General features: G+C 39.5%; 1 protein-coding gene across 1 annotated transcript in view; it reads right to left on the reverse strand.

The window, feature by feature from the left end:
* CCDC7 (coiled-coil domain containing 7) overlaps positions 1–19,900 on the reverse strand; it is a 415,568-nt gene that overhangs the window by 118,322 nt on the left and 277,346 nt on the right. Inside the window, exon 27 of the mRNA XM_064285199.1 lies at positions 13,652–13,762. Within this exon, the coding sequence (XP_064141269.1) occupies positions 13,652–13,762 (111 nt within the window). The remainder of the gene's footprint in view (positions 1–13,651; positions 13,763–19,900) is intronic.

Consider the following 19,900-nt stretch of genomic DNA (forward strand, 5'->3'; position numbering starts at 1 on the left):
CCAGTTTCTCAGACTATTTGCTCAGCATACAGATTGAATAAGTATGGTGAGAAGATACAACCCTTACACGCACCTTTCCTGCTTTAAGCCACATAGTATTCCCTCGTACTGTTTGAATGACTTCCTCTTGGTCTAAGTACAAGGTTCCTCATGAGAGCAATTGTCTGGAATTGCAGTGTTATCCAGAATTAGCTAAGATTCACACAGTCAAATGTCTTGGCATAGTCAATAAAACATAGGTAAACTTCCTTCTGGTATTCTCTGCTTTCAGCCATGATCCTCTGACATCAGTAATGGTATCCCTTGTTCCATGTCCTCTTCTGAATACAACTTGAATTTCTGGCAGTCACTGGACTGCTGCAACCACTTTTGAATGATCTTCAGCAAAATATTTCTTGTGTGCAAGATTAATGATATTGTTTGATAATTTCCACATTCTGTTGGATCATCTTTCTTTAGAATGAGTACAAATATGGATCCCTTCCAGTCCAATGGCTAGGTGGCTGTCTTTCAAATATTTTTGACATAGATAAGCAAGCATTTCTAGTGCTAAATCCATTTCTTGAGACATCTCAATTGGTATTCCACCAATTTCTGGAGCATTGTTTTTCACCAATGTCTTCAGTGCATTTTAGACCTCTTCCTTCCTTCAGTACCACCTGTTCTTGATCATATGCTACCTCCCAAAATGGCTGAATGTCAACCAATTCTTTTTGGTACAGTGACTCTGTGTAATCCTTCCATCTTCTTTTGATGCTTCCTGCATCGTTTAATATTTTCCCCATAGAATCCTTGCATATTGCAACTCGAGGCTTGAATTTTTTCTTCAGTTCTTTCATCTTAAGAAATGTCAAGCGTGTTCTTCCCTTTTGGTTTTCTATATCCAGGTCTTTGCACATTCAATCATAATATTTAACTTTGTCTTCTCAAGCTGCCTTTGAAATCTTCTCTTCAGCTCTTTTACTTCGTCAGAGTCTCTTCTGACATTCATTTTGGTCTTTTCATTATTTTTTGTCTTTTTGTTTTGTTTTGTGAGCTTTACATGAAGGTTTACAGGGCAAATTAAGTTTATCATTACAATTAATACACATATTGTTTTATGACATTGGTTGCCAATCCCATGATGTGTCAACACTCTCCCCTTCTAGATCTTGGATCGCCCATTATTGGCTTTCCTGTACTCTTCTGTCTTCTCATCCTTGACCCTGGCCTGGTGTGCCCATTTAGTCTCGTTTCGTTTTATGGGCCTGACTAATCTTTGGAGGAAGGGTGAACCTCAAGAGTGATTTCATTACTGAGTTAAAAGGGTCTCCAGGGGCCATCCTCTCAGGGTTTCTTCAGTCTCTGACAGACCAGTAATTCTGGCCTCTTTTTTTTTTTGAGTTTGAATTTTTTTCTACATTTATCTCCAGCTCTGTCCAGGACCCTTAATTGTGATCCATGTCAGAGCAGTGGATGGAGGTAGTCAGGTGCCATCTAGTTGTGCTGGACTTAGTCTGGTGGCGGCTGTGGTAGTTGTGGTCTATTAGTCCTTTGGACTAATCTTTCCCTTGTGTCATTAGTTTTCTTCATTCTCCCTTGGTCCAGATGGGGTGGGACCAGTATCTTAGATGGCCACTCACAAGTTTTTAAGGTCCCAGACACTACTCTCCAAAGTAGGATGCAGAGCATTTTCTTTATAAACTATGTTATGCCAATTGAGCTAGATGTCCTCTGAGACATCTAGCTAGTCCCTAGCCCCCAGCAGTAACTTGGTCCCTCAGGGAGTTTGTCTTCATAGACACATCTTCTTAATGCCTTTTTAATGACCCCTTGCTTTCTTCATGTATAATGTCCTTGATGTCATTCCACAACTCATCTGGTCTTCAGTCATTAGAGTTCAATGAGGCAAATCTATTCTCCAAAGTCAGGTAGGATATACTTAAGGTTGTACTTTGGCTCTTGTGAACTTGTTCTAATTTTCTTCAACTTCAAATTGAATTTGTGTCATGGATTGGATTGTGTCCCCCCAAAATACGTGTTGACTTGGCTAGGCATGATTTCCAGTATTGTGTGATGGTCCACCATTTTGTCATCTGATGTGATTTTCCTATATGTTGTAAATCTTACCTCTATGATGTTAATGAGGTGGGATTACCGGCAGTTATGTTAATGAGGCAGGACTCAATCTACAGGATTAGGTTGTGTTTTAAGTCAATCTCTTTTGAGATATAAAAGACAGAGGCAAGCAGAAAACAGGGGAAACTCATATCACCAAGAAGCAAGAGCCAGGAGAATAACACATCCTTTGGACCTGGGGTCCCTGTGCTGAGAAGCTCCTTGACCAGGGAAGACTGATGAAAGGGACCTTCCCTGGGAGCTGGCAGAGACAGAAAGCCTTCCCCTGGAGCTGGTAACCTGAATTTGACTTCTAGCCTCCTAGAGTGTAAGAGAATAACTTTCTCTTTGTTAAAGCCATACACTTGTGGTATTTCTGTTATAGCAGCACTAGATAACTGATACAACTTGCATATGAGCAAGTGATGCCTGTTCCACAGTCAGCCCCTGGCTTTGTTCTGACTGATGATACGGAGCTTTCCCATCACCTCTTTCCACAGATGTAGTTGATTTGATTCCTGTATATTCCATCTGGCGAGGTCCATGTGTATAGTCTCCATTTATGTTGTTGAAAAAAAGTATTTCCAATGAAGAAGTTGTTGGTTTTGCAAAAATCTATCATGTGATCTCCGGCGAAGTTTCTATCACCAAGGCCATATTTTCCAACTACCAATTCTTTTTCTTTTTTTCTAACTTTTGGATTCCAATCACTAATAATTACCAATGCATCATGATTGCATGTTTGATCAATTTCAGACTGCAGACATTGGTAAAAAATCTTCCATTTCTTCATCTTTGGTCTTAGTGGTTGGTGCATAAATTTGAATAATAGTCGTATTAACTGGTCATCTTCATAGGTATATGGATATTATACCATCACTGACAAAGTTGTACTTCAGGATAAATCTTGAAATGTCTTTTTTTTTTTTTTCAGAGTTTTGTGTGTTCAATATATATATTTTTTTTAATTTTTATTAAGCTTCAAGTGAACATTTACCATTCCAATCAGTCTGTCACATGTAGGTTTACATACATCTTACTCCCTTCTCCCACTTGCTCTCCCCCTATTGAGTCAGCCCTTACAGTCTCTCGTTTCGTGCCAATTTTGCCATCTTCCCTCTCTCTCTATCTTCCCATCCCCCCTCCAGTCAAGAGTTGCCAACACACTCTCCCGTGTCCACCTGATTTAATTAGCTCACTCTTCGTCAGTATCTCTCTCCCCCCCACTGACCAGTCCTTTTCATGCCTGATGAGTTGTCTTCAGGGATGGTTCCTGTCCTGTGCCATCAGAAGTTCTGGGGAGCATTGTCTCTGGGATTCCTCTAGTGGCAATCATACCATTAGGTGTGGTCTTTTAATGAGAATTTGGGGTCTGTATCCCATTGGTCTCCTGCTCCCTCAGGAGTTGTCTGTTGTGTTCCCTGACAGGGCAGACATCGATTGTGGCCGGGCACCAACTAGTTCTTCTGGTCTCAGGATAATGTAGGTCTCTGGTTCAAGTGGCCCTTTCTGTCTCTTGGGTTCTTAGTTGTCGTGTGACCTTGGTGTTCTTCCTTTGCCTTTGCTCCCGGTGGGTTGAGACCAATTAATGTATTTTAGATGGCCGCTTGTTGGCATTTAGGACCCCAGGTGCCACAATTCAAAGTGGGAGAAATGTCCTTTTTGACAACGAATGAAACACCATTTCTCTTCCAAGTTGGCATTGCTGGCATAGTAGACCATATGATTGTCTGATTCAAAATGGCCAATACCAAACCATTTCAGCTCACTAATGCCTAGAATATCGATCTTTACATGTTCCAATTCATTTTTGGTGACATCCATTTTCCTAGTTTCATATTTCATACATTCTTATTTGGATTATTAATGGATGTTTGCAGCTGTTTCTTCTCATTTTGAGTTGTGCCACATCAGCAAATCAAAGTCCCGAGAGTTTGACTCCATCCGCATCATTAAGGTTGACTCTACTTTGAGGAGGCAGCTCTTTCCCACTCGTATTTTGAGTGCTTTCCAACCTGAGGGACTCATCTTCTGGCACTATATCAGACAGTGTTCCACTGCTATTTACAAGGTTTTCACTGGCTAAATTTTTTCAGAAGTACATGGCCAGGACCTTCTTCCTAGTCTGTCTTACTCTGGAAGCTCAGCTGAAACTTGTCTACCGTGGGTGACCCTGCTGGTACTTGAATACCAGTGGCATAACTTCCAGCATCACAGCAACACACAAGCCCCTGCAGTATGACAAACTGACAGATGCATGGGTGGGGGGCTCAAATATTAGGTGCATATATATTTATAATTGTTATATCTTCTTGATGAATTCACACTTATCATTTTATAATGTCCTTATTTATCTCTAACAATAAATTTTGACTTAAAGTCTATTTTGTCTGATAATCAACCTGCCCACTCAATATCAATCTTTTGATGATTCTTTGTGATGGACTGAACCATATCCCCCAAAATATGTGTTGTAAATCCTAACTTCTACCCCTGGTTATAATCCCATTTGTGAATGGGTTGTGTTTGTTATGTTAATGAGGTAGGATCAGGTTATGGTTATGTCAGTGAGGACTGTTATTGTTATTAGTTGCCATGCAGTCGGTTCCAACTAACACCAACCCTATGTACAGAACAAAATACTGCCTGGACTTGTGCGATCCTCACAATCGTTTCTGTGTTTGAGCCTACTGTTGCAGCCACTGCGTCAATCCATCTCTTTGAGGGTCTTCCTCTTTTCACCTGACACTCTTTACTAAGCATGATGTCCTTCTCCAGAGACTGGTCCCCCCCCATAACACTGACGTTTTTCATCCAAGACAGTTTTGTTTGTTCTTCTGACAGTCCATGGTATATTCAATATTCTTAGACAACACCAAAATTCAAAGTCACCAACTTTTCTTCGGTCTTCCTTATTCATTGTCCATTAGTCACGTGCATGTGAGGCAACTGAAAATACTATGGCTTGTGCCAGGCTCACCTTAGTCCTCAAAGTGACATTTTTGCTTTTTTAACTCTTTAAAGAGGTCTTTGCAGCAGATTTCGCCAATGCAATAGGTCATTTGATATCTTGACTGCTGTTTCCATGGGTCTTGATTGTGGATCCAAGTAAAACGAAATCCTTGACAACTTCAATATTTTTTCCATTTATCATGAGGTTGCTTATTAGACCAATTGTGAGGATTTTTGTTTTCTTTATTTGAGCTGTAGTCCATACTGTAGACCGTAGTCTTTGACCATGCTTCAGGTCCTCTTCGCTTTCAACAAGCAAGGTTGTGTCATCTTCATATTGGAGGTTGTTAGTCTTTCTCCAATACTGATGCCATGTTCTTCATTAGATAGACCAGCTTCTCAGATTGTTTGCTCAGCATACAGATTAAATAAGTATGGTGAAAGTATACAACCCTGGTGCACACATTTCCTGATTTTAAAACATACAGTATTCCCTTGTTCTGTTAGAAAAAAAAATTCTTATAAAATATATGCTCAAATACATATTTAGGAACAAACCAGAAAAGATCTTTTGATGACTTTAATTTAAAATATTTTTAGCTATCAATAATTATTATACTCACATTGGAGTTTTTCCTCTCTGGAAGTGGTTTGCTTGTGTACTTGCATTTGAGTTTTTGACACTGAATCTTGTTTTTCAAGAAAAAAAATTTCAGCTGGTACTTCACCAGGAGCTACATAAAGAGATGCATTTATTCCACTAAATAGAAATAGACAGATCTATTTTGAAATCTCTAACTTTCAAATTTATAGCAAGTAAAGAGCAATTGTACGAGTGTACAGCAATTTTCTCTCATTTTATATTTATAAGAAAACTACTACATGTAACTTGTGATATGAAAATTGTGAGGACAGTATCGACGGGCTTACATAAAAGCTGTCTCTTCCAAATATATCTAGGCATCAAATATATATTATGTTAAACTCCATTTTTCATAAATTAATAGTTATTCATATACCAAGCAATAAAAACACATATATACAAGGTTATTCATCAAGAGATTATTTGTAATGGCAAAACATTCAAAACCACCTAAGTGCTCAATCACAGCAGATCAATGAACTGAACTGTATGAAATATATAGAATAAGCCATGGTATGTATGTAATGTGATATAAACCAAAACCCATTGCTGACAAGTCAATTCTGACTCATAGTGACACTATAGGACACTATAGAACTGCCCCATAGGGTTTCCAAGGCTGTAAGCTTCTAAGGAAGCAAACTGCCACATCATTCTCCTATGGTGCAGCTGGGAGATTCAATACCCTGCTCTTCTGGACAGCAGTCGAGCACTTAATGACTGAACCACCAGAGTTCCTAATACTGTGGTATAAACAACTACAAAGTAATGAAAAAGATCTTCGCAAAGTGGCATGGAGGAATTTCCAGGAGATAATGCTAAGTGAAAAAGAGGATATATAGTAATGCTATATTTTGGGTAATAAAGAAGGGGAAATAAGAAAAAGAAAGTCCACATAGATCACTTCACAAAAAGAAAAACATGAAAGATAAATCAAAAAACAATAAAATTGTTCACCAACAAAAGGAGAAAAGAAAAGGAGGGATAGGGAAATCAAGGGGTGAGAGTATAATGGCAAGGAATAATACTTCTCTCAGTATGCCTTTTTCCATGTTTTTACTTTTGGATTATATTAATGTTCTACATAGAATAATAATTAAAATTAAAGAAAGGGGAACTAAAACTGAAAGCAAACTCAGCAAATCAATCAACTGGGGAAAAAGAAGCACAAATCCAAAAACAGGGCCCTGGGTGGTGCAAATGGTTTGTGATCAACTGCTAACCTAAAGGTTAAACGTTAGCAGTTCAAAGTACCCAGCAGTGCCACACAAAAAAAGTCCTGGCAATCTACTTCCATTAAAATTACAGTGAAGAAAACCCTATGGAGCCAGTTTACTCTAACACAAGGGGTTGTGATGAGTCAGATTGACACAATGGCAACTAACAACATATCCAAGAAACTCATTAATACTGTATGTCCCCAGGAGAGCATGGGATGGACTGCAAACAAATTATGAAAATTTTTGAGTAGGTTTTGTTTTTCGATTGCATGAGCTAAGCATATCTGAAACAATTTTAGAAGCCGTCTATGTCTCCTTTCAATTCTGTCAGTGTTTGTTTTATATATTTGTAGCTCTAACATTTGGTGCAAATATATTTATAATTGTTATATCTTCTTGATGAATTGATGCTTTTATCTCCCATTATACTCCCACCCCTTGATTTCTCTATCCCTCCTTTTCTCCTTTTGTTGGTGAACAATTTTATTGTTTTTTGATTTATCTTTCATGTATTTCTTTTTGTGATCTATGTGGGTTTTCTTTTTCTTATTTCCCCTTCTTTATTACCCAAAATATAACATTACTTTTATCATTTTTAATGTCCTCGTTTGTCTCTTACAATAGATTTTGACTTAAAGTCTATTTTGTCTGATATCAGCATACCCACCCCAGCTCTCTTTTGGTTATTCTTTGTTACAGATTGAATTGTGTCCCCTACAAATATGTATTGTAAATCTCATCTTCTGCCTGTGCCTATAATCCCATTTGTTGAATGAGTTGTGTTTATTATATTAGTGAGGTAGGATTAGATTATATTAAAGAGGACTGTCAAATGTTGTTGTTGTTAGGTGCCCTCCAGTCAGATCTGAATCATAGTGACCCTATGTACAACAGAACGAAACACTGCCTGGTCCTGCACCTTCCTCACAATCATTGCAGTGTCTGAGCCCATTGTTGCGGCCACTGTATCAATTCATCTTATTGAGGATCTTCCTGGTCTTCATTGCCCCCCTAGTTTACCAAGGATGATGTCCTTCTCCAGGGACTGGTGTCTCCTCCTAACATGTCCAAAGTACATGAAACAAAGCTTGCCATCTTCGCTTCTAAGAAGCATTCTGGCACATTTGATCATTCTCCTGGCAGTACATGGTATATTCAATATTCTTTGCCAACACCATAATTCACAGTCATCAATTCTTCTTCAGTCTCCCTTATTCATTGTCCATCATTCGCATGCATGGGAGGTGGCTTGGGCCAGGAGCGCCTTAATCCTCAGAGTGACATCTTTGCTTTGTAACACCTTAAAGAGATCTTTTGCAGCAGATTTACCCAAAGTGGTGCATTGTTTGATTCTTGGCTGCTGCTTCCATGGGTGTTGGTTGTTGATTCAAATAAAATGAAATCCTCAACAACTTCAATCTTTTGTTTATCATGAGGTTGCTTATTAGACCACTTTGAAGATTTTTGTTTTCTTAATCTTGAGGTGTAATCCATACTGAAGGCTATAGACTTTGATTTTCATCAGTGCGTGCTTCAGTTCCTCTTCGCTTTCAGCAAGCACAGTTGTCATCTGCATACTGGAGGTCGTTAATGAGCCTTCCTCCAATCTTGATACCCTGTTGTTCTACACATTGTCCAGTATGCTTAGCATACCGATTAAGTATGGTGAAAGAATACAACCCTGATGCACACCTTTCCTGATTTTAAACCACACAGTATCCCCTTTTGAATTTGAATTACTGTCTCTTGATATTATGCACAGGTTCCACAGAGCACAACTAAGTGTTCTGTAATTTCTATTCTTTGTAATGCTATCCGCAATTTGTATGATCCACATAGTCAAATCCCTTTGCGTAGCCAATAAAACACAGGTAAATATTCTCTGCCTTCAGGCAAGATCCATCTGACATCAGCAACTATATCCTTTGTTCCACTTAATCTTCTGAATCCATCTTGAATTACTGGCAGTTCCCTGTTAATATACTGCTGCAACCGCTTTTGAATTATCTTGAGCAAAATTTTACTTGTGTGTGATACTAATGATATTATTTGGTAATTTTCACATTCTGTTGGATCACCTTTCTTTGGAATGCGCAAGAATAAGAATCTCTTCCAATCATCTGGCCAGGGATCTGTCTCCGAAATTTCATGGCATGGATGAGTGAGCTTCTAGTGAATTCTTTATATAACCTTTTCTCTTCCGATGGAGACCACTGCTCCTTCACTTTAATCTCTAAGTTCCCTTATGAGCTTTTATGGTGGGTCACATTAAAAATTCAACAGAGGGACGAATCTCTGAAACATTTCATAACATGGAGGAATCTAGAAGACATTATGCTGAGCGAAATGAGTCAGTTGCAAAAGGACAAATATTGTATAAGACCACTATTATAAGATCTTGAGAAATAGAAAAAACGGAGAAGAACACATACTTTTGTGGTTACAAAGGGGGGAGGGAGGGAGGGAGGGAGAGGGCTTTTTATTGATCAATCTGTAGATAAGAACTGCTTTGGGTGAAGGGAAAGACGACACTCAATACAAGGAAGGTCAGCCTAATTGGACTGGACTAAAAGCAAAGAGGTTTCCGGGATAAAATGAAAGCTTCAAAGGTCAGCGGAGCAGGGGCTGGGGTCTGGGGAACATGGTTTGAGGAGACTTCTAAGTCAACGGGCAAAATAATTCTATTATGAAAACATTCTGCATCCCACTTTGAATTGTGGCGCCTGGGGTCCTAAATGCCAACAAGCGGCCATCTAAGATACATCAATTGGTCTCAACCCACCTGGAGCAAAGGCAAAGGAAGAACACCAAGGTCACACGACAACTAAGAACCCAAGAGACAGAAAGGGCCACATGAACCAGAGACCTACATTATCCTGAGACCAGAAGAACTAGTTGGTGCCCGGCCACAATCGATGTCTGCCCTGTCAGGGAGCACAACAGACAACTCCTGAGGGAGCAGGAGGCCAATGGGATACAGACCCCAAATTCTCATAAAAAGACCATACCTAATGATATGAATGTGTGATATGAATGTGACTAGAGGAATCCCAGAGACAATGCTCCCCAGAACTTCTGATGGCACAGGACAGGAACCATCCCCGAAGACAACTCATCAGGCATGAAAAGGACTGGTCAGTGGGGGGGAGAGAGATGCTGATGAAGAGTGAGCCAATTAAATTAGGTGGACACTGGAGAGTGCGTTGGCTACTCTTGACTGGAGGGGGGATGGGAAGATAGAGAGAGAGGGAAGATGGCAAAATTGGCACGAAACGAGAGACTGAAAGGGCTGACTCAATAGGGGGAGAGCAAGTGGGAGAAGGGAGTATGATGTATGTAAACCTACATGTGACAGACTGATTGGAATGGTAAATGTTCACTTAAAGCTTAATAAAAATTAATTAAAAAAAATTCAACAGAGGGACTCTATGAAAACTAGACAAGCAATTGTCTGGTTATTGCTTATGGTCTTCCAGGAATGAGAACAAAAATCATCAGAGACCAAGTGAGTCAGGTGGCACCAAGTGACTATTGTTACCTGTATGAAGGACCCTGGTGATGACAGAAAGCCTGAAATGAACTGAGTTATGAGATTTTTACCTCTAATTAAAAATAATACAGAGTCCTTCAGAATTGCTTCACATAGAGACCCAAAGAGATCTTGCAGACTTGGTGAATTCACCTCTATGATGAAGGAGGTAATCTTGTAAAACATGGTGAAGGAGAATGACATCTTGAGGAAAGCATCATTACAGATCCCCTCCTTCAGACTGCCCTGACAGCAACCACTTTTCCTCGCAGGTGGATGAAATGGGAGGAGGTTGGCAGGCCTTGAACACCCAACAGCCTCTGCTACCTCAGTTGGGTAGTATTGAAATGGCTAAAGATTTGGCACACCTGTGATGAGCTCTCTGCCACTGAAAAATTTGTTTGGACCACTTTTGCAGAGGCTGTAGTAGTCCTGAAAGCCACCCTGATGACCCATGGGTATAAAATAAAGGAGTGCTAACAGCAAATGATGAGATCATTAAACAGACTCAGATTTCTAGATCTGTGGAGCCACTTAAGCTTTTTATTATCCTCAGTTAAACCTCCACATAAGTAAAGTCAGTGTCACAATCTGGTTCTTAACTGACAAATCGCAGGGCATTAAAAACCACTGCAAAGATTGACGAGCAAAGAGATCAACATAAAAATGGTAATAGGCACACTCTCCTGACAATCCATGCAAAGGACTTACAAAAAGGTTTCTGAGCCAGCCAAGTGAAAAATGAGGTTGCAGAGAATGAGCATGTAGGAGATGTCATCATGCAACTCATGGTTGGGTAGTGGAGTATTAGAAGATTATGGGCAGCCACACCAGTGTTCACATGGTGAAGGCCCCTATGACTAACACAAGTACCATCCCCTCTGCCCCTCAAGTGAACCTAGATATTAATCACAGAGTTCCACTAATGCAATAATATTTATGCAAACCTCAAGGCTCTGAAAAAAAATATGTATATATATATGTACATTGAGGTCCCGCCATCGAGGGAATACTGAGACCTTATGCCAACCTGAGTTTTCTATGAGACATGGAGAATAATTGGACCTTCTAGGCTTTTTGGATACCAGTGCACAGATAACTGTGATTTCCACATTCCTGGCAGTAGGATGATGGGGTACAGATGATGCTGTCTAGTTTGGGGTCTGAGTTTAGAAGCACCAGGACTCTTACCCAGGCCAGATTAAAAGTACAGGCATTCCCTGGGTTATGAGTTAGATTCATTCCTAAAACTGTGTTTAAGTCGACTTTGTAAGTAAGTACAAACAGGTACATAAGGTTCTTATTTAGCATCAGTTAGTCAAACTTTGTCTTAGTATATAGTATATATAAAGGAAATCCTGGTGGCATAGTGGTTAAGTGTTACAGTTGCTAACTGAAAGGTCTGCAGTTGGAATCCACCAGGAACTCCTTGGAAACTCTATGGGACAGTTCTATTCTGTCCTATAGGGTCATTATGAGCAGAATCGACTTCACAGCAGTGGGTTTGGTTTTGTTTTTATGCACATAAAACACAAGAACACTTCCACAACACGGAATATTTTCATGAGTATCACAAAGTAGTGTGTGCATTCGTTATTAAGAATCATTGTATTTTAACTCAAACTTTAAATATAATAGGCTTATGGCAGTCCATTTTTAAGTACAAGTTGTCCATTAGTCAAATGTTGGTAACTCAGGGACTGCCTGTAGGTCCCTTTGGGCCCTTCAAAATGTTCACTGCTGTGGCACCCGCTATCGAATGCATAATTAGTACAAATGTATTTTCCGTCTGAAAGTCAGCTGCCTTCACCGCCCCACCCCCCGGCCCTTTCTGAATTGCTACAGTTACAGCTATTGTTTCAGATGTTGTGAAAGATCATGAAACTACCTGACTATCTGTGGCTAGCTCTATTGTCTCCCAACATCAACACCAATTTCCAGGGGATGAAAAGAAACAACCGCCTTCATTTCTGATCTTAAAAAGCCAAGTTTTCTGTGAGACTATTGCTCCATGCAGTAATTGTTTCTGATTGTTTGAAAGGCCATGGATGCTTGGCAACTCACCATTGATTAAAGGCACTCAATGTTATGGCATCACATTTGGCATTGGCAGTAGTAGACATTGTGACTGTTACAAAAGTTGTTGATCATGCTAAGGGAACTTGGCATACAGTAAATAACAATGAAAATGCCTTTATCAGCACCCCTTTCAACTTGAATAATATGGATCATTTTGCATTTATGAAATGCACTATCATACACTCTTAATGTTCTTCCACAAGTGTACCTAAATTCTCTATCAGTCATGAATGGGTGGTATGCAGTGACTTGGAAATACTACCACTCCCAGAGGAAACACTGTCTTTCCACAATATGTATAACATCCTCTTGTTAAGCCCAGATAAGACACCACCACCAAGTACTAGACACTTGAAGATACATCCAGCAACATGGCTAGGCCAGCAAAAAAGACAAGGTCCAAGAACTTAGTAGTCAATTGAAATTTTTAAGTACAGTTGAAGAAGGGGCATGAAGTCTTATCCCACAGACAACAATTCCTAAAAATTGGCCCACTCTGCATAAGCAAAAGGATGACCTGCCATTCACCAATGGCATTCTCACATGCCCATGTTGGTATATTGACTGTACCCATCTATCGGGTTACCAGAAAGTCTGCTGCCTTTAATTGTGGCCCCAAATAGCAGAATCTCCTGGAGGCCCTGAAAAGACCACTCAGGTCACCTTTTCACTGGTCCATCTAACCCACTTTTTTCATTTGAGTTAAAGGTATCATCAGCTCTCCATTCAATGTTTGGAGTCACAGGCAGAAGGATAATTCTACATGTCAGAGGAACCCATTGAACTGTGGAACCAGTTACCTGGAATCATCTGAAAGGTACGCCTCCTGTGAGAGACAATTATTGGCCTGCTATTTTTTTGTGGGCAGTGGGAGTGGGTGGATGGGGCTTTGGTGTCTACTAAGTGAAATACCCATGATGGTGGAATAGTCTTATGACCATAACTCTAAACAAACAGTATCAGTACTTTTGCTTTAGTTCACTAGTTACCTAAGGGTATTTGTAATTTAGGTCAAAGTATAAAATGCCTACAAAATATATGCCCAAAGACATATTTAAGAACAAAGCAAAAAAGATCTTTTGATGAGTTTAATTTAAAATATTTTTACTTATTCATAATTATCATACTTACATTGGAGTTTTTCATCTGTGGAAGTGCTTTTCTTGATTACTTGCATTTGGGTTTTTGACACTGAATCTTGTTTCTCAAGAAAAAGATTTTCATCTGGTACTTCATCAGGAACTACATAAAGAGATGCATTTAGTCCACTAAATAGAAAAAAACAGATCTATTCTGAAATCTCTTAATTTTCAAATTTATAGCAAGTGATAGCAATTGTACAAGCATACAGTAATTTTCTTTCATTTTACATTTATAAGAAAATTGTCATTTGCAACATGTGATATGAAAATTGTGAGGACAGTATTGATTGGCAGATGCAAAAGCTATCTCATTTCCAAATGTTTGTGGGCATGAATACATTATGTTAAACTCCAGTTTTTATAAATTAATACATATCCATGTATCAAGGAATAAAAACACATACCCACAAGGCTTATTTCTAACTGCAAAACATTCAAGACCACCTAAGTGTTCAATCATAGCAGGCTGATAAACTAAGCTATAAGAAATATGATATAGAATAAACCATGGTATATAACGTGGTGTAAACAAAAAAATCCATTGCTGTTAATTCTGGCTCATAGCCACCCTATAGGACATAGTAGAACTGCCTCACAGGGTTTCCAAAGCTGTAATATTTTGTGGCAGCAGACTGCCACATCTTTCTCCCACGGAACATTTGGTGGGCTTGAACACTGGGCGTTTTCGCTTGGCAGTGGAGCACTTAACCACCAAGCACTTAACCACCGCAATACCAGGGCTCCTTATAATGTGATACAAACAGCTATAAAGGAATGAAAAAGATGGCCATAAACTGGCATGGAGGGATTTACAAGAGATAATGGAAAGTGAAAAAGAGGATATATAGTATTCTCTTCTGGGTAATAAAGAAGGGGAAATAAGAAAATCCGCATGGAGAGAGAACTTCACAAAAAGAAATATAGGAAAGATAAACCAGAAGACAATATTGTTGGTTACCTACAAAAGGAGGAATGGAGAAATGACGGGTTGGGAGTATAATTACAAGGAATGATACTTCTTTAGATATGCCTTTTTGCATGTTTTTACTTTTGCATGTTTATATTAATGTTATTTTGTTCTTATTATATGCCGTCAAGTCGATTCCAACTCATAGGGACCCCATGTACAACAGAATGAAACACCGCCCAATCCTGTGACATTCTCACAATCATTGCAATGCTTGGGCCCATTGTTGCAGTCGCTGCATCAATTCATCACATTGAGGGTCTTCCTCTTTTTCACTGACACTCTACTCTATCAAGCATTATGTACTTCTCCAGGGACTGGTCCCTTCCAAAGTATGTGAGACAAAGTCTCACCATGCTCACTTCTAATGAACATTCTGGCTGCACTTCTTTCAAGACAGATTTGTTGATTCTTCTGGCAATCCATGGTATATTCAATATTCTTCGCCAACACCATAATTCAAAGACTTCAATTCTTCGGTCTTCTTTATTCATTGTCCCGCTTTCACATGCATATGACACAACTGAAAATACCATGGCTTGGATCAGCCCCACCTTAGTCCTCAAAATGACATCTTTGCTTTTTTAACACTTTAAATAGGTCTTTTGCAGGGGATTTGCCCAATGCAACGGGTCATTTGATTTCCTGACTGCTGCTTCCATGAGCATTGAGGATCCAAGTTAAACGCAAGCCTTGAAAACTTCAATGTCTTCTCTGTTTATCACGATGTTGCTTATTGGTCCAGTTATAAGGATTTTTGTTTTCTTTATGTTGAGGTATAATCCATACTGAAGGCTGTGGTCTTTGATCTTCATCAGTAAGTGCTTCAAGTCCTAGTCACTTTCCTCAAGCAAAGTCGTGTCATCCACATATGGCAGGTTAATAATATCTTCCTCCAATTCTGATGCCCAGTTCTTTTTCATACATCCAGCTTCATGGATTATTGGCTCAGCATACAGATTGGGTAAATATGGTGAAAGGACACAATTCTGATGCACACCTTTCCCGAATTTAAACCATATGTGTCCTCTTGTTCTGTTGGAACAACTGCCTCTTGGTCTAAGCATAGGTTCCTCATGAACACAATGAGGTATTCCGGAATTCCCATTCTTTGCAACATTATCCATAATTTATTATGATCCACACAATGAAATCTCTTTGCATAGTCAAAACACAAGTAAACAGCTTTCTGGTATTCTGTTTTCAGCCATGATCCAACTGGCATCAGCAACGATATCCCTGGTTCCATGTCCTCTTTTGAATCTGGCTTGAATTTCCAGCAGTTCCTTGTTGATGTGCTGCTGCAACCACTTTTGAATGGTCTTCAGCAAAATTTTACTTGTGTGTGATATTAATGATACTGTTTGATAATTTCCACTCTCTGTTGGATCACCATTCATTGGAATGGTTACATATATGGATCTCTTCCAGTCGGCCACGAAGCTCTATTCCAAATTTCTTGGCATAGATGAGTGAACACTTCCAGAGCTGCGTCCATTACACACATAATAATAATTAAAACATTAAAGATAAGAAAAGAGAACTGAAACTGTAAGCAAACTTAGCAAATTAATCAACTGGGGAAAGAGAAGCACTAATCCAAAAACAGGGCCTTAGGTGGTGCAAATGGTTTGTGATCAACTGTTAAGTTAAAGGTTAAGCATCAGCAGTTTAAACCACCCAGCAATATCACAGAAGAAAAGCCCTGGTAATCTGCTTCCTTTAAAATTTCAGTGAAGAAAACCCTATGGAGCTGTTCTACTCCGTAACCCGAGGGGTTGTGATGAGTCAGAACTGACTCAATGGCAACTAATAACAAATTCAAGAAACTCATTAATATTGTATGTGATATATACTCTTAGTTCTCAAGCAGAGTAGGGGATGGACTGCAAATTATGAAATCTTTTGAGTAGGTTTATTGTAATCACATAAGCTAAGCATTTCTGAAACAATTTTGAAAGCTGTTTCTCACCTCTATTCTGTCAGTGTTTGCTTTGCATTTTTGAGTCTGTAATACTAGTTGCATATATATTTATAGTTGTTATATCTTGTTGACGAATTAATACATTCATCATTTTATAATGTTCTTATTTGTCTCTTATAATAGACTTAAAGTCTATTTTGGCTGATGTCAACATACCCACCCGAGCTCTTTCTTGGTTATTCTTTGTTATAGATTGAATTGTGTCCCCCCAAAATATGTTGTAAATCTCAGCTTCTGCCTGTGATTATAAACTAATTTGTGAATGGGTTGTGTTTGCTATGTTAATGAGGTAGGCTTAGGTTACGTCAGTGAGGACTGTTGTTGTTGTGGTTAGGGGCCCTCCAGTTGCATCTGAGTCATAGTGACACTATGTACAACAGAACAAAGTACTGCCTGGTCCTGTGCCATCCTCACAATCATTGCAATGTTTGAGCCCATTGCTACAGCCACTGTGTCAATCCATCTCATTGAGAGTCTTCCTTTTTTTCACTGACCCTCTACTTTACCAAGCATGATGTCCTTCTCCAGGGACTGGTCCCTCCTCATAAAATGTCCAAAGTACAATATTCTTTGCCAACACCATAATTCAAAGTCATCAATTCTTCTTCAGTCTTCCTTATTCATTGTCTATCATTTGCATGCATGGCAGGCGATTGAAAATACCATGGCTTCGGTCAGGCACACCTTAGTCCTCAAAGTGACATCTTTGCTTTTTACACTTTAAAGCGGTCTTTATGCAGCAAATTTGTCCAGTGCAATACCTTGTTCGATACCTTGACTGCTGTTTCCATGGTCATTGGTGGTGGATCCAAGTAAACTGTGGAATTTTTATGCAACCATTCCCGTTCTGATTTAGACCACTGTTCCTTTACTTTAGTTTCTAGCTTCCCTTACAAGCTTTTATGGTGGATCAAATTAAAGACATAACAGAGGGACTCCATGAAAACTAGGCAAGCAATTTTCTGGCTATTACTTATCATCCTCCAGAAATGGGAACAAAAGTCATCAGAGACCACGTAAGTCAGGTGGCAACAAACGATCATTGTTAGCTCTAAGAAGGACCCTGGTGATTATGACAGCCTGAAACTCACTGAGTGTTGGGACTTATGTTTTTAATTAAAAGTAATGTAGAACCCTTGAGACTTGCTTCACTTAGGGACCCAAAGAGATCTTGCAGGCTTGGTGAATTCACTTTCATGATGAAGGAGGTAATCTAGTTAAATATAGTGATGGAGAATGCCATGTTGAGGGAAGCATCATTACAGATCCCCTCCTTCAGACTGCCCTGACAGCAAACACTTTTCCTCAGCAGGAGGAGGAAGTAGGAGGAGGTTGGTAGGTCTTGAATATCCAACATCCTCTGCTATCTCAGCTGGGTACTATTTGGAAACCTAAAGGTTTGTCACACCCAAGAAGAGTTCTGTGCAACTGAAAAACAGATTGGGATCACCTTTGCAAAGGCTATAGTGGTCCTGATAGCCACTCTGATGATCCTTGGGTATAAAACGAAGAAATGCTAACAGCAAATAATGAGATTCAGATTCAGGCTCAGATTTCTAGGTCTGTTGTGCCACTCCTGCTGGTTAAATCTTCAATTAAACCTCCTCATAAAGTCAGTGACACAATCTGTTTCTTCACCGACAAATTTCAGGGCATGAAAAATCAGTTACTGTCAAGACTGCAAAGTTTGACCAGCAAAGAGATCAACATAAAAACGGTAAGGGGCACACTCTCTTGACAATCCATTCAAGGGACTTCCAAAAAGTTTTCTGAGTCAACTTAGTAATAAATGAGATTGAGGAGAATGAGAATGATGGGGGGTGTCATCAGGGAACTCATGGCTAGGTACTGGGGAACTGGGAGGTGCTGAGCAGCCCCACTAGGGTTCCTGTGCTGATGGCCCCATTACTAATATAAGTACCATTCTCTCTGCCCCTTCAAGTGAACCTAGTTATTAATCGGAGTCTCACTAATGCAATAATATTTATAAAAACCTCAAGGCTCTCAAAAAAAAAAAAAACAAGTAAATTGAGATCCCACCATCACAGGAAAACTGAAACGTTATGTCAGGGTCTGAGCCCATGGGGGGACATGGAGGATAATTGGACCTTCTGGGCTTTTTGGATACCAGTGCACAGATAACTGAGATTCCCACATTCCTGGCAGTAGGATGATGGGGTACAGATGATGATGTCAATTTTGGGGTCTGAGTTTACAACCACTAGGACTCTTACCCAGGTCAGAATAAGAGTACAGGTATTCGCTGGGTTATGAGTGAGATTCTTTCCTAAATCTATCTTTAAGTCAAATTTGCAGGTAAGTCTGAACAGGTACATAAGGTTCTTATTTAGCATCAGTTAGTCAAATGTTTGTCTTAGTATACAGTACATATTTTACTTTTCTGTGCACATAAAACACTTAAGAATATTTCCACAACTTGAATATTTTCATGAGCATCATAAAGTAGTGCGTGTCTTATTATTAAAAATGATTGTATTTAACTCAAGTTTTTAATATAATAGGCTTTATGGCAGCTGATTTTTAAGTACGAGTTGTCCATAAGTTAGACATTCATAACCTGGGGACTGCCCGTAGGATCCTTTGGGTCCTTCGAAATGTCCATTGCTATGTCATCTGCTATTGAATGCATAATTAGTACAAATGTATTTTCCATCTGAAACTCAGCTGCCTTCACCCTCTGGCCCTCTTGGAATTGCTACAGTTAGAGCTATTGTTTTGGATCTTGTGAAAGACCATGAAACTATCTGACTACTTGTGACTAGCCCTGTGGTCTCCCAACATTAATATCAATTTCATGGGCAGGGGGGGAGAAATAGCTACCCTCATTCCTGAGCTTAAGAAGTTCAAGTTTTCTATGAGGATATTGCTTCATGCAGTATTTGTTTCTGATTTGTTTGAGAGGCCATGGATGCTTGAAGACTCACCATTGATTAAAGGCACCTCAATGTCATAATGTCACATTTGGCACTTCAGCCGTAGACACTGTGACTATTACAAAAGCTGTTGACCAAGCTAAGGGAACTTGGTACGCAGAAAATAACATTGAAAATGCCTTAATTACCATCCCTCTCAATCTGAGTAATATGGATCTATTTGCATTTATGAAATGGGCTAACATACACTCTTAAGGTCCTTCCACTGTTGTTGTTGCTAGGTGCCGCCAAGTCACTTCCGACTCATAGCGACCCTATGCACAGCAGAACGAAACATTGCCCGGTCCTGCGCCATCCTTATCATAGCTGTTATGCTTGAGCTCCTTGTTGCAG

The sequence above is a fragment of the Loxodonta africana genome, chromosome 4, assembly GCF_030014295.1.
Source record: "Loxodonta africana isolate mLoxAfr1 chromosome 4, mLoxAfr1.hap2, whole genome shotgun sequence".
NCBI lineage: Eukaryota > Metazoa > Chordata > Mammalia > Proboscidea > Elephantidae > Loxodonta > Loxodonta africana.